This window comes from Pimephales promelas, chromosome 25 (assembly GCF_988280905.1).
Source record: "Pimephales promelas chromosome 25, fPimPro1.hap1.1, whole genome shotgun sequence".
NCBI classification, from domain to species: Eukaryota; Metazoa; Chordata; class Actinopteri; order Cypriniformes; family Leuciscidae; genus Pimephales; species Pimephales promelas.
In genome coordinates, this window is record NC_142793.1 from 11,576,601 (window position 1) to 11,592,949 (window position 16,349).

General features: G+C 38.2%; 1 protein-coding gene across 1 annotated transcript in view; it reads left to right on the forward strand.

Moving 5' to 3' along the window:
* cspg4 (chondroitin sulfate proteoglycan 4) overlaps positions 1-16,349 on the forward strand; it is a 73,400-nt gene that overhangs the window by 24,649 nt on the left and 32,402 nt on the right. The window contains exon 2 of the mRNA XM_039669184.2: positions 15,772-15,935. Within this exon, the coding sequence (XP_039525118.2) occupies positions 15,772-15,935 (164 nt within the window). The remainder of the gene's footprint in view (positions 1-15,771; positions 15,936-16,349) is intronic.

Sequence of the window (16,349 nt, forward strand, 5' to 3'; positions counted from 1 at the left end):
AGCCACATGTTTAAACCATTACCCTGCCATTAGTGAGAGTTTGATACTCGGCGAGCCCTGAGCTAGCAGAACCATCTCATCTCTACTGCCGTAAAATCAGACACGTAAACCTTCTGGATTAGAAACAGTCTCTGATTACAATTAAACCCCTGTGGTTTTCTCACACACACACACACACACACACACACACACACACACACACACACACACACTGAATAACGGTGCACTCCTGGAAAAGGTTTTATTGGTGAAATCTGCTAAGGCAAGATTCACTTATTTCTGTTGCTCATTCTTTGGCCTTGAGGTCTGAACAAACTGTTAATGTAATTTAACTTCAGTCCTGCACAGTTTGTGCTATGAACATAAATGATAATTAAAGGAGATGTTCACTTTTAAAAAAAACTTCAGCTGATAATTTACTCACCCCCATGTCATCCAAGATGTCCATGTCTTTTTTCTTCAGTCGAAAAGAAATGAAGATTTTGATGAAAACATTCCAGGATTTTCTCCATATAATGGACTTCAATGGGAACCAAACGGTTCAAGGTCCAAAAGACAGTTTCCGAGCAAACTGCAAACTGTTCAAAGGGCTTTAAACGATTCCAGACGATGAATAAGGGTCTCATGTAATAAAAAAATAACAACGTTTAAGTTTTATAAGCTCAAATGGTCGCCTGAGTCAACTTGTTAATTTAGTTCGTTGAATGAACAAAATGACACGAAAAAAGATTTGTTCATTTTGATGAACGAGTTCGAACATGAGAGTCACGAACGCGCATCACAGAACAGAGCAAGGCGACCATTTGAGCTTCTAAAACTTAAACTTTTGTTATTTTTTTATTAAATGAGCGATCGTTTCGCTTGATAAGACCCTTATTCATCGTCTGGAATCGTTTAAAGCCCTTTGAACAGTTTGTAGTTTGCACTGAAACTGTCTTTTGGACCTTGAACCATTTTGTTCCCATTTAAGTCCATTATATGGAGAAAAACCCTGGAATGTTTTCATCAAAAACCTTAATTTTTTATTTTATTTTTTATTTTTTTGACTGAAGAAAGAATGACATGGACATCGGGTGAGTAAATTATCAGCAAAAGTTTTTTTTAAAAGTGAACTACTTTAAAGTTATGTGGCTTTTTAAGGTGAGATTTGCTATTAAATCAGACTGACGTATGCTTATTGCATACAATTTTTTGAGTATAATCAAATTGGCAAATTTATTTAAGGTGACATAGTTACATTGTACTTACTCAAATATGTATGTAGAGTTACAGTTAGGGTGGTTTGGTTTTGGCTTAGTTACTTGTAATGATGCATAATCTAACTATTACTAAAGTAAGTATCTATTAGTAACTATGTCACTTTAAAATAAAGTGTTACCAAATTATTTTCATGAGTTAAAGTAACGGAAAACACATGTGGCCATGACATATTAGTGATGACATAATGGGCAAAAAATTATATTGGAGGAAGGACTTGAACTCTTTGCGACGCCATGAAGATTTTATAATTAAATTCATACAATTTTTATCCTATATCTAGAGAGAATAGCTTAAACAGATAATGGCGATAGGAGGAAGTTTTTTTTTTTTTTTTTTTTTTTTTGTTAACTCAAGGGTTGAGTTAGAGGATAGAAAACATGATTAGCTTAGTATAAAACATGGAAAGCCCCCACTATTACAGAAAAACAAATATGTTAGTGTGAATTGTCAGATTGACACCAGCACTTTTTCTTTCACAAACACACTTGCATGTACAGGCATAAAGGCTCAGTTGTCAGAGTTTAAACCGCTCCGCATCGACAGTAATGAAGTGATTCATGTGAACGATTGGTTGCTGAATGAAGCGTTTCACGTAACGACGAGTTGATTGAAATCAGAGATCGACCTCATGCTAACAGCACAAGGCTTGCGTTGTTCATAGTCAATATTTACACAATCCTTATGTAACACAACTGTGTTCGAGTACAGCTCCTTTAAAGGCTTCATGAAATCGAAATCAGCACTATTTATTTTAATCAAGGTTTCTGCTCTTACTGTGCGTAAATCATCAATGCATGTCATTTTAAAAGTACAAAAATTGCTTTCATAATCTTCGACCAAATGATAATAATCAATATTTATTTATTAAATGAGCAATCGTTTCACTTGATAAGACCCTTATTCATCGTCTGGAATCGTTTAAAGCCCTTTGAACAGTTTGCAGTTTGCTCTGAAACTGTCTTTTGGACCTTGAACCGTTGGGTTCCCATTGAAGTCCATTATATGGAGAAAATCCTGGAATGTTTTGATCAAAAACCTTAATTTCTTTTCGACTGAAGAAAGAATGACATGGACATCTTGAATGACATGGGGGTGAGTAAATTATCAGCACAAGTTTTTTAAAAAGTGAACTACTCCTTTAACTCCAAGTCCTCCAGAGTCGCGGCCAAAACCAAATCGACAAGAGAAGTAGCAGGGAAATTACCTATTGAAATCATGGCACAGAACCGTCACATTGTGTTAAGCCCGCCCACCAACTCTATACACGATGTGATTGGCCTGACCAGAGTTTGGAGTTAAAGGACTAGTTCACTTTTTAAAAAACTTTTGCTGATAATTCACTCACTGTCAATGAATTACAATTAGGGCACATTACCCATCCTGTTGTGTTGCAGACATGCAGTAAGTTAAGTCATCTTTATTTAAATGTCACAACACAGATTGTTTCAAAGTGATGCGTAATGTGCCCTAATTTTAATTCTTAGGATTAGGGGTTTAATTGCTTCCTTAGGAAACACCATTATCATACTTTTCACAATCTTAATGTTCACTCTCAAAAAAAAAAAAAAAAAAAGGTACAAAAGCTGTCACTGGGGCTGTACCTTTTCAAACGGTACTCTTTTGTACCCAAAGGCTGCATATTGGTACCTTAGTGGTACATATTAGCACCTGAAATGTACATATTAGCACCTAAAATGTACATATTAACACCTAAAATGTCCATATTAGTAGCTAAATATACATTTTAGCACCTAAAATGTACATATTAACATTTAAAATGTACATATTAGCACCAAATGTGCATATTAACATCTAAAATGTACTTTTTAGCACCTAAAATGTACTTATTAGCATATAAAATGTACATATTAACACTTAAAATGTACATATTAGCACCTTAAATATACTTACTAGCACCTAAAATTTACTTATTAGCATATAAAATGTACATATTAGCACCTAATATGGACAAAAGTTTACCTTTTGAAAAGGTACAACCCCAGTGACAGCTTTTGTACCTTTTTTTTCTGAGAGTGTTTATATTCCTGGAAATAGTTAACATAATGGATATTAAATGCATTGTAAATGTTGTCTTTTGCAAGGAAAATACATTGACACTCCACTTTTGCTCTGAAAACTGCAGAGATTTGGTTAAAGGAAGTGTGTGACGTTTGCAGCGACAGGTCAGGGGTCAGAAGGCATGTTTTAAGGTCCCAAAGAAGCATCCAGGCAGTTCAAAAACTCCGTCCACAGACCGTGAGAGCTGCAAAATGAGATCCCCGTCTGGGTGTTCCTAAGGCTTAGCATCTTTAATTCCGGGTTCTGCCCCAATGGCTGCCTCCCAAATCGCACACTTCCATACTATATAGTAGGCGAAACACTAAATGTGACAAAAGTAGTCTGAATAAAAAGAGTAGGCAAAAAGTACCCGGATGATCTACTACTTGATGAGATTCTGAAGTGTGCATACTGTATGATGGACACTTTACTATCCCATGAGGCCACAGGAATGGATTTGTGAATGGAAGTAAAGCGACGCTAGTAGGTCACATGACAGTGACAACATTTGAATGTAGTATGTCTGAATTGTTTTCATAATACACACATTCATACTGGAACCACTAATCACTTATTCAAAATAAGTACCTACTCAAGAGACTATGCGATTTGGGACGCAGCCAATGTCTCCCTTTTGTATGCTGGGGGAGTGACATCATGCCAACGGGGCAGTTTCTCGCACTGCTGCGGCGAATCTAACGTCAGCTTCTAAAAATTCTGCGGGGAGCATCTGAAAGTGCTACGAGTATGCACTAGGGAAAATAATTCAGCATGCTCCCTCATTTGGACACGAGCTATATTGCAAACCAAACATGGGCCTCAGCTCCTGTGGAGCGCAATAACAGTCGTTTATGACGTCTGCACCTTAAAACACATTTTTCTAGTGATTTTATTCACTGAGCGGAGAGAGAGAAGAAAAAATGAGGAGTTTTTCCCTCCAGATGCTCACCTTTTACCTTCCCCCACTTCCTGTTCAGCCGCAGACCTCTGACCTTTAGGAGCAATGCTTTCTAGCACACAAACGCATTTCTGTTTTAAGATGGTCTTATTATGCAAGAGTCATCAGCGCATGTATTTAGAAAAGTAAGTCTTTGTAAACATTCATCAAGATACACTCTTAGAAGAAAAGGTTCTATCAATTTGGAACCCATAAAAGGTTCTATACAGAATCATTTTTAAGGATTCAATAATAAGAAAAAGGTTCTATATGGAACCTTTTGGGTTCATTCATTATCATTTGTTTTGTCATTTCCGGATTAAATATTTAATTTTATTGACAAACATCAAGACCCTAAAATGTATTTATGAATACATGTGAATGATCACAAAATTCAAGATATGGGGGTTAGAAAATGTATATATATTTATAGCATTTTATGTAGTTAATCAATATCACACGAAGAGTGCCATTTCAGTTTTTCTCGTGCAAAAATCAACATGATTAAAATGTGATATTATGTTACAACAATAATTTAATTGCAACTACAAAATGTTGCGGAATAATGTAATATATATGATTCAATGAACATTTGTGCCAAAAGGGTTCTTTCTTGTCATTATATAACCTTTTTAGCATAACCATGAACCCTATGCTTCATATACTGTATATACGAACCCTTTTTGTTCTAAGAGTGTATAATAACTTTCCCTGCTTTTAAAATTACTTTTCTTTTTGGCGACATCATCAAGGCCACTCGAGTCCACCAAAAATGTCTCACTTACTGTTAGAATAAATTAAAAATACTTTTTGGTTACTGCACCTTTAAAACATGTTAATATGTAAATGACCTCTTTTACGAATATTTCACATGTGAAATTAGTAATAAACAGCCCGTTCTCATCCCTTTTTTGCCAAAGCGAATTCATCAACGCACCTGGCACCCTTTAGTGTCAACAAGAGACGACGATATATACAGATGTATATGGGCCAGAAGGCGCCCCCTAGTGGTCTAACCCTAACCCACACCTAAACCTACAGTACCTATACTCTGTGCGTGTTATATTGACGCTAAAGGCCAATTTATACTTCTGCGTCAAGGGTACGCCGTAGTGTACGGCGTTGGCTTCGCACGTAGGCGACGCCGTTGTGAGCATTTATACTTCTGCGTTCAGGTATTGGTTGCTCTGCAGTACTGCTCCGAAACGCTAGTTGGCGGCGGAGGATTTTAATGTTCCACTGTGCTTAGATTCCTCGCGGCTAGGTTACTACAAGCAATAGCGACTGAAAGAGAGTGGATCATGTTGGAGTTGGAGCTTATTGAGGTGGAAAAACAGTTCATTTTAGTGAAATTACTAAAACTGAAAGGCAGAAATGAGAGAAGACGTCGGAGGAGATGGTACGTGCGGAAATGCGTATGAGGAAATACGATGCTACCAAGCCGACCAATCACCGATCTTGCGGTCCGCGTCGTCGCGACGTGTAGTTACATTTTTGAAGAGGTGCGCGTCAGGCAACGCGGAAGGGTACGCGGTATGGGACGCGTCTGTGCGTATGCTACGCCGTACCTACTGCGCGCACCCTACGCAGAAGTATAAATTGGCCTTAAAGGGTGCCATGTGCGTTGGATGTCTACACTTTGGCAAAAGCGTCATATATGACGCCTTGGGATGAGAATGCGTTGTAAATAAAACCACCACGAAGCTGGTAAACACATATGTTAAAGTAACTTATACAGATCTTGTGAACGTGAGTATTTCCTCACAGTCTTCATTTTTGAAGAACAAGGTAATTCTTGTTAAGCATAAAATGACTCCAAGTAGGCTTTTTATTCTTTACCATATACGCACGTTTCAGTGTTTTACTTCTCACAAGAAACACAGACAGAAGAAAAGACTTTTCTCATCCTCCTATAATCACTTTAGTCTCTCCTCTCTGTTTGTGTTGAGTGTATTTTAGGCACATCTGCAATTACGCTTCTTGTTCAAGGACAGAGTGGAGATTTCTCAGGCAGTTTTGGCTCGCGTGTGTGTGAGAATCTGAGCACGCTGTTTGTATTTAAAGGTTGAGATGGTTTAATTAATATCCGTGTCAGCAGCGTGCTGTGAAAACAGTGCTGTAATTCCCTCATGTGTTTGAGAAAAGAGAGGTACATTTAACAGTACATTTGAGTTCGGTTACATGTGAGCTTTTGTCTGAGAAACTCTTCAGTTCAGCTCATGGAATAATCTCAGATATCGTCCAAATAGCACTTTTATACCTTCAAGTCCTCGGTAAGGAAAACTACTTCCAGAATGCCAAATGGGGCCAAATCATGAAAAACTAGATAAAAAAGGATATACCATAGACACCCTCTTCTATGTACTTATTTATGCTCCGATATTTTTCTGCTGGTTACCTCATTAAGCCAATAGGTGGCGACAAGTGACTCTTTATGTATGAGACATTCACGTTCAAATTTTTGATTCGTTCAAGAACAAAACTCCTGTGTCCGAAATTGCCCCCAATATCCTTAAAGGAGAACTCCGGTTGTGCTGTCAATACAGACAAAAACTACAAAAATCGGTGTTTCTTACACCGTGTTATCGTCTTTTTAAAATTCGCACCCTGTTGACTTCAATGGGGCAAGTTCTAAACCTGCTTTTAGCCTCTTAACATCCTTGATTTGTCAGTATGTGTGCACAGCCATGTGAGTGGTGTTATTAAGGCTCAATCCCAATTCATCCCTTGGCCCTACCCCTTGTTTTCGAGTGTACCCCTTGGCCCTTAAAACAAAAAAAGTTACAAGGCCCAAGGGGTTGTAATATTCCCCTACGAAATGGAACAACCCTTCGTGAACCTGATACGCCATCAGCCGTCGGCGATGGATCTGCCGTTACAGAGTTTCTCAATGACAACGACTGACAATCAGTGCAGCTGCTCTTAACTTTGAGGAAACATGATGATTATAACATTCCTTCCTCGAAATTATGTCTTTTCTGATTGGAAAGGTCATTTCACCCCAAGGGGTGAATTGGGATTGAGCTTAAGAGTGACCACGGTCAATCTGACTGCAGTAGATGTGAAAGATATTCATAAAAATGGTGTTAATTCAGCCAGCTCACATCCCTCTATTTGCTTTCTGTTTTCGGTAGAAGTCCACAGAAGTCGATTGTGCGTGATCATTAGTGAATATCATCTCAAACCCAACATGTGTGGTGTTCTGAATATCAGCTCAAATGGATAATTCATCCGAATCAGATGTTGAACTCGCCAGCCAGAAGATGGCGCCCGCTGTGGAATCATCCATCCATCCATTTTCAAAACCGCTTGTCCAATGTGGCTAGAGTGTAATTGTAATATCATAATGGTATAAATTCCTTTTCAAATCATTAATAAATTGTTTAATTTGGATTTATTGAGTAAATCTTTTCATCTTACTATTGGAGTTGCCACTTTCAAAATCCTTTTTTAAACAGCAAACACAAACTATGCAAAAGCGGCAGCCCTTCCGACCCATTCAGCGCCTGCATTAGCTCTTTCTTTTTCATTCACACATTCAAGTGTGTTCGAGTAATGTAGGGAATAGTCAATGAGGGTACGTGATTTCAGACACAGCCTGTTTGTAAGTTATTGAATCATTCACTCAACCGATTCGTTCAAACGCTGAATCATCCAAACGCTGATTCATTCAAATGCTGATTCATTCAAATGCTGAATCATTCAAACGCTGATTCATTCAAACGCTGATTCATTCAAATGCTGAATCATTCAAACGCTGATTCATTCAAATGCTGAATCATTCAAACGCTGGTTCATTCAAATGCTGATTCATTCAAACAATGAATCATTCAAACTCTGATTCATTCAAACGCTAATTCATTCAAACGCTGATTCATTCAAACGCTGATTCATTCAAACGCTGAATCATTCAAACGCTGATTCATTCAAACGCTGATTCATTCAAATGCTGATTCATTCAAATGCTGAATCATTCAAATGCTGAATCATTTAAACGCGGAATCATACAAACGCTGAATCATTCAAACGCTGATTCATTCAAATGCTGAATCATTCAAACGCTGATTCATTCAAATGCTGATTCATTCAAATGCTGATTCATTCAAACAATGAATCATTCAAACGCTGATTCATTCAAACGCTGATTCATTCAAACGCTGATTCATTCAAACACTGAATCATTCAAACGCTGATTCATTCAAACGCTGATTCATTCAAACACTGAATCATTCAAACGCAGATTTATTCAAACACTGATTCATTCAAACGCTGATTCATTCAAACGCTGAATCATTCAAACGCTGATCCATTCAGTAATAAAAATTAACTGTGTGTATAATTTCAAGGACGAAGACACACTGATTCAACTCTTGTTTATTTTACTGGGGCTGTGTTACAGAAACATCCTATTTCAGAAGATAGGACACTTCTGTAATACAGGTCCAATCATAGGCCTGCATGTTTACTTATGTGTCATCATGCTTATTTCCTTGTAAAATAATATCCTCTCAAAATATCTTGCCAGACTTTGATCAATGCAGAGGCTGTTTTTGATCTGCCATGGCAACAGAGATCCCCACAAAAAGCTCAGTCTATATAGAGAGACTCCAGTAAAACACAGCTTTAAGATTGATGTAATTACAACCATCCTTCTCTCTCTCTCTCTCTCTCACACACACACACACAGCTACTACTCAACCAGAGGAACAACTCATCAGCAAAACTGCTATTTATGTACTATGTTTAATCTTACCGGCAGCTCGGCGGTTTGTTTTAGGAAATGCAATGGTCACTCGTTGTTGCCATAGAGACCGCACATGAAAAGATGTTTTCCATGTTTTCAGATGTGCTCTTAAAAATCTTTACTTTAGATTAATTATGTGTGTTTATTTGAATAGTGCAGGCAGAAACAGAGCTCAACTCAGTGACTTTTTCCTCAGAATTGACTAGTACTCTTCTTCTTCTTTTTTTTTTTTGTAGTTGTGTAAATGTAATTTGTGGATAAAAGCTCAGGTGAAAGTTCAGACTGTCATATTATAATAGCAGGAGTATGGATCGAGTCCAGGCCTGCGTTACTGGCACAGAGCTCCTCTGCGGAGAGATCCGTTTATTCCCCATGACTGCAGCCCCGGACAACAAATCATTCGCGAGGCAAATGAGCAAGCGAGTATAAGGTCACCTTCAGAAAGGTTTAGTCTCTAGGCAGAATATAAAAACATGCTTCATTATGGATTATTTTAGTCTGGTTCCTCTGCCTGTGATCTGCACATCTCAACAGTGGGTTGCTTCCGCTGCGGTTTCAGTTGTTTCTGCTTCCGTGTGAATGTTCCGGACATCTGACAGGGTTTTGAGGAACTAGGGTGCGTCTGATTCATTCACAGGATGGGGAGACAGAGACCCACTCAGTTCCCTTTGAGCACTAAAAATACAGACTGCAGTGGCCCTCACGACAGCGCCATCTGCCCTGGCAGACGTCCAGGGACATACACACACAAACACACAGTTTCCCAGGGCGAGGGATGCAAGAGAAAAAGGAGCATCATATGATTAAGCTAGTGTGATTTAGAAAGTCCCATCAAAGAGCTGGACTGCAAGCCAATGCATTTACTTTCTGTGCAACGTTAGGTTGAATGCATCCCAAATCATCGTTAGTATTATTTCCAGGGCATTTTTTGTGTGCATGCCTTTTCAGTGGCCTTGGCTCTGAAAGTATTTTTCGCATTCACTTTTTCCCATTCCATACTGATCTATAAAAAAACTCTTTGTTTTTAAGTTATAAGAACCAATCACGACATTACAAACTTTGATTTGAAGCAAAAAATGAATTAAAAACAAGACAAAGGTATTAGTCTAAGTACTTAAAGGGATAGTTCACTTTGATTAATTTTTTTTGGTACGTTTTAGCTTACCTTAAGGGCATCCAAGATGTAGGTGTCTTTGTTTCCACAGTATTTTCAATTTTTATATTTTTAGGTTAAACCGTTCTTGTCTGTCAGTCATATAATGGAGGTCTATGGTCACCACCTCAAAGAGCATGCACAGAGAAGTCCAAATTAAACATGATTTAATGACTCGTAAATGTAAGTATACATTGATGGCCTAAGACACGAAACGAGCGGTTTGTGTGAGAAAACTAACAGTATTTATATCGTTTTTACCTCTTGTAACCACAGACACGTCCAAGTGATCTGAGGGCGCGGGCGCTTCGGTCTTGTGCGGTTGAGGAAAAATTCAACGTTGTCTGTTGATATATCGATATCATCTTCCATTGCAATTTCCTGTATATCTAAATATGTTTAGATCTTCACAGTGAAGGGTAACACTTCCGAAATCTCTGTGTAAACAATGAGTGACGTACACGCGCGAGAGATCACTTCCAGGGCTTTCCGGTGCTTGCGCAGACCGAAGCGCCCGCGCCCTCAGATCACTTGGACGTGGCTGTGGTTACAAGAGGTAAAAACGATATAAATACTGTTCGTTTTCTCACACAAACCGCTCGTTTCGTGTCTTAGACCATCAATGTGTACTTACATTTACGAGTCATTAAATCATGTTTAATTTGGACTTCTCTGTGCATGCTCTTTGAGGTGGTGACCATAGACCTCCATTACATGACTGACAGACACAAACGGTTTGATCTAAAAATGTCAAAATTGAAAATACTGTGGAAACAAAGGCACCTCTCGGATGCCCTTGAGGTAAGATAAAACATATCAAAAATGTATTTCAAAGTGAGCTATCCCTTTAACAGGCATTGTTCACCCAAAAATAAAAATTCTGTCAATTTTCATTGACAGATGATGAATGATTTCATTGTCATTTACTCGCCCTCGTGTTGTTCCAAACCTTGGAACCGAGTTTATTTTTTTCTGTTGATAACAAAAGAAGAGATCTCAAAGAATGCTGGTAACCAGAAAGTTGAAGGTAAATCTTTTGTGTTCAACAGAAGAAAGAAACTCATACAGGTTTGGAACAACTTGAGAATGAGTAAGTGATCACAAAATTTTTATTTTTGGGTAAACAATCCCTTTAATATGGGAAAGAACTGTGAATTACCTTATTGCAGTAAAAATAATGAAATAAGAAATGTAATACTAAATATATAGAAACATATTTAGGTTTATAGCAATATATGCATTAAAAATATTGTACAGTAAGTGTTGATTCATGATTTGCTTGTATGAAACGATTCTCTGATTGGTGGAGATGTCTCTGCAGAATCATGGGTAATGTAGTTTTTCACCAGGGATTCCTCTGTTAAAAATAAAGTAAGTTTTCAACTTCTGTAATGCATTAAAAATGTCCATGCGCTTACATGCAAACACAACTAATAACTAAAGGTTGTGTGATGAAGTCGTAGTATGTCCAATACTAGCATTCTGACTTACCACAGAAGTATATACCATCACCGATGACGTATTTTATTATTTTTTTTCTCATACTTGAAACATGTAGTTTGAAATTTAGCCCTTATATAACATCAACACATTTTACTGTTAATCTGATATATTCCTAGAATTGGACACTCAAAGTGAGCTTTAATGGAGGTGGTTTGGAGGTCAAGGGATTGAAAAGCCACATGACAAAAATATCACAGTATCACATCACAGAAAAAGTAAAGCAAGTGATTGCAATGATATACAAAGACAAAAGTCTAAGGAACATACAGTATATTAAGTTAATAGGATCAATTCTGATTTCATTTTGGTTTTCCAAGTGGGTTTATTTTCCCACCACCAATGCCAATTAGATTTAGTAATTCCAGTTTGGCACACATAGATTCCACGTTTCTCTCGATTTTTCGTCTGAAACAGTGCTCCCCTCTTTAAAATAACTGCTGTGTAAAACACAGATGTGCTGTTTGCATTCAACTGATGGAGTTTCATAATCAACTAACCAATGGAATAATGACGCTCACTCACAAACAAAAGCTTTTTTTAGCACGCAATGAGACGTGACTGGACTATAAAGACGAGAGCTGAGCTGAACCTTGGTTAAATGTATGGTGCATGTTGAATCCTGGATTGGTTGGGGGTCTTCAACACATGTGTCCCATTAAGAATCCCCTCAAAGAGCTTTAATGGGTTCCAGATTCATACGTCCTGGCTGGGCTAACTATGGCCCTTGTGTCTCTTCTGGTCTGAGCATGCTCAGTGCACACTGACGGCGGATTGAACCTCAGAGTCCTTGGGCTCCAGTCGCCCATTCTGTGTCCCGTGTGCGACGTGAATATTCCAACAAAAACAGATCTGATGATCGTAAAGCTGAGGGAAATATTTCCAGCTAAATCCACATATTCTCTCTCTGGCCCGTTCATATCTCCTGTGTGTTTCAAAGGTCGTTGAGCACTGATATAATCTAAATCAGACTAACGGGCTTCATTCATTAAAATGAATCTCGCTTCTTTGGGTTTGCTCTGCTTTATATGCTGTCCGAGGGTCTCAGATCTGTGTGGACAGTCTTATGCTGCCTCAGATCTAAATGTTACAACCTTTTCAGCGTTATAGATTATTGTACGAGAGATCATATAAGCCTCAGTGTTTTGCTCTACCTCCTGTTGTGTTTGGCTCTTTCTGCAAGATTTATGTGTTTGTTTTTTGGAGTGCATTGACTGAATGTATATTGGGCGTGTCTTTGCTGAACTTTGAAGATCTCTGACGCTTTTGATGCGTCATTCACTCAAATGAGTGTTTCAATTACTCTAAAGAGGGTCTTTGTTAATAAAATAGACATTTGGCACATTTAGATATTTTACTCCCAAATCCACTGTTACATTATTTATGCTGAGAATGAAGTGCTGTTCTCACAAATCATGCTTTTTTCCTCTTTGTTCATGAATACAGAGGAACAAATACAACTGGGGTGGTGGCCATGACTTAGGAGTTAGCGCTTAGCCATTAGCTAATGATACAAATTTCCGCTGAATGATTTCAGATGTTCTGTTAAGGATAAATCAGTAATTTACTTTTAAAAAATCTGTCATTATTTACTCGCCCTCATGTCATTCCAAAACCCAGACTTTATTTCTTATGTTGATCAACATTTATGAAAGATGTACTGATATTCCATGCAATTACAATTAAAGGGTTACTTTCAAGTTTCAGAAAGGATGGAAATGAACCATGAACATAGTCCAGATGATTGTAATCCAAGTGTTCTGAAGTCAATAGCTTTGTGTGAGGAACAAACTGACATTTCAGTCACTAATTTACTGGTAATCTTTTCCAGAGAACTGTTATCTGCTTTATCTGAAAAAATGAGCGAGTTCAAGACAAGTAATAGAGTGAGTGAACTCAAGAATCAGATACCTGAATGAATCACTCAGACTGGTTTGTGAACCTGATCAAATGATTCATTTAAAAAGTATGAGTAAATGTTGGCAGATTGTTTTTATTTGTGAACTATTGGTGAACTATTCCTTTAATGCAAATGAATTTATACCTTAATTTATCTTTGTAAATTTGATCAGTACTTGCTACACTGTGTAACTCTTTTAGTTTAATCTTAGCTAAAAACACTTAGTTCTTTCAAAAATATATGTGCTGATTAATGTAGCTATATTTACTTCGTTCAAGTAATAAAGCATTCTCGTGAGTGTTTAATATGCCATTGAAAATACATACGGGTAAGGGGTTCTAATGTCGGTCGCCATGTTGCCCCTCCATCTTGAAAGTGCATTAGCCAAAGAGGGACATACCCGTTAATTCAAGCTTCGCCTTTCGCGGTTACGTTTGAGTTAACACTCACCGACGAGGTCGAACTGGAAGCCATGTTAATCTTGGACTACATTGGCCACCGTAGGAGTTAAAACGAAATCGGAATTGAGAGGAACAGAAACTAATATTTACTGGATGGTCATATACCTTTTTACCACTAGATGGGGGTAAAAATCACACAGTGTAGCTTTAAAGGGATACTTCACTTTTTTTGGAAATAAGCTAATTTTACAACTCCCCCAGAGTTAAATCGTTTTTATCATTTTCGAAAACCCATTCAGCCGAATTTCTGATATTTAGAAGAATATCAGTAACCAGACCGTTTCTGGTCCCATTGACTTCCATAGTATATGGGAAAACCCAACTGTTTAACTCTGGGGGAGTTGTAAAATGAATGCCGGTTCACACCGGGACGAATTTCACATGCGTTATTCGCCGATGTTTAAGGCCTTGTGACTAAACAATGGGCGCCAATGTGAGTGGGCACACCGACGCGGAAAACGTCACGTGTAAAAGCGTCATTTAAAAAAAAAACGGTTAATTTTTTTCGTTTGACGTACCGCGTCAAAAACTATCCGACCAATGAGATTGGCGCTTTTGCTCATGTGTTTGGAGCTTCTGAAGTTACAGTAAAACACAACTTGGGGGCGCTGAAAAACACGACACTGTCTTGCTGAGCACACTTACATAACGGTGAAGAAGATCTACGCCAAGTAGCGTATGTAGATGAATGTAGAGCTGCTGTTCTCGTTGGTGCTAGAACATAAAGAACTATGTGACAAACGCGACTGCGACTACAAACATCTTGATAAAAGAAAACTGTTATGGAGTTGTATTGCAGAGCAAATGGCCGCCGTCTAATGTCAGGGAATGAATTTGCATGTTCACTCTGCTCATCGTCAGTGAAAATGGCACTAAAAACATGTTGAAAAACGCTGACGAATAACGTGCGCTGTGTACGGGCCTTGGGGCTATTTCCAAAAAAAGTAGGAGTATTCCTTTAAAGCGATAGTTCACCCAAAAAGGACAATTCTGTCATCATTTACTCACCCTCATGTTGTTCCAAACCCACATAAATGTCTTTCTTATGCTGAACTCAAAAGAAGATATTTCGAAGAATATGGGTGACCATATAACCCCAACCACCCCATTTGTTGTATCAATAGCATTTTGGTGGACTCTAATATTATCATGGTATATTTTTATCAAGGCAAGGGGAAAAAAATGTGTAAATGATCTGGGATTAGGGAATTAAATGAGTCATAAATTGACTCCCGACCCTCTACCAAGACGTTTGACCATAGTTCCTGTGAGAATGTTCCATTTCTGGATCCTTCCCAAAATTCCATGTCGGGGTTTCCCAATGAGTCTGGTCATATGTAACCGTTGCTCTGTTGATTTGGCCCCTGAAAACCTCTTAACAGGGGGATTCCTTGATATACAGCCCAGGAGTGATGCATGTATAATTTAATAAAGGAGTGAAACCAATAGAGAGAAAAAAATCGAATTTGCAGTCCAAGGCAGGTGGCCACATTATCATACAGCCAAACTGTACTATGCTCTGGGAATCCTGCAGTAAAGCCGTTATATAAACATTCTCATGGGGCCGAAGCTGGAACCCTTCAGAACAGTGTCTTTTCTACACAACAGCTGACAAGACAGCTGGAAAAGTTTTCAATTCAAACTTCCATCTGCCGTGTGTCACTTCCACATTCACACATTAACGGTGCACGTCATCATTAAAATATATTTCTAATAAAAATAACAAAAATAAAACACTTTCTCCTTCTGTGTTTGCAGTTTCCTATTTTGGGGACAGCTACTGTCGAATAGATGCCATTCAAGACCTGTCAAGTTTTCAAGTGTCGCTCCAATTTAAAACAGGCAGACGTAGCGGCTTACTCCTACTTGCGGCGGGACACAGAGATTACCTCTCTTTGGAGCTCTACAATGGCAGATTACAGGTGAGATACATTTTGGGTTCAAATCCTTCAAGGGCCAATTTCGAAACTTTTCGGTCAGAAAACCCTGCTCATGTCCTCATATCACCTCATTAAGATGACTTCTAGTAGCTTTATTGCTGTAATTCAGTGAATTAGCTCTTTATGTGTTACATTTCTTTGGATAAAAAATTGTAAATTACTACTTAAGCACTAAAAACAGAGATCTGATTGGCTATATCAGAAAGCACAGGGTGCAGTTCTTCAAACTGCAGATTATATCCCAGACTGACTACACAAATAAATACAAACTCCAATATTTTATCATGGCCCTTCAAGACTTCAGGCCCCCAGAATGAGCCACACACTGAGAAAATCTCTTGTGAATTTTTGAGAAGCTGCCGTTTGGTTTGTGGTGAAGAGGGATGACTCACATTC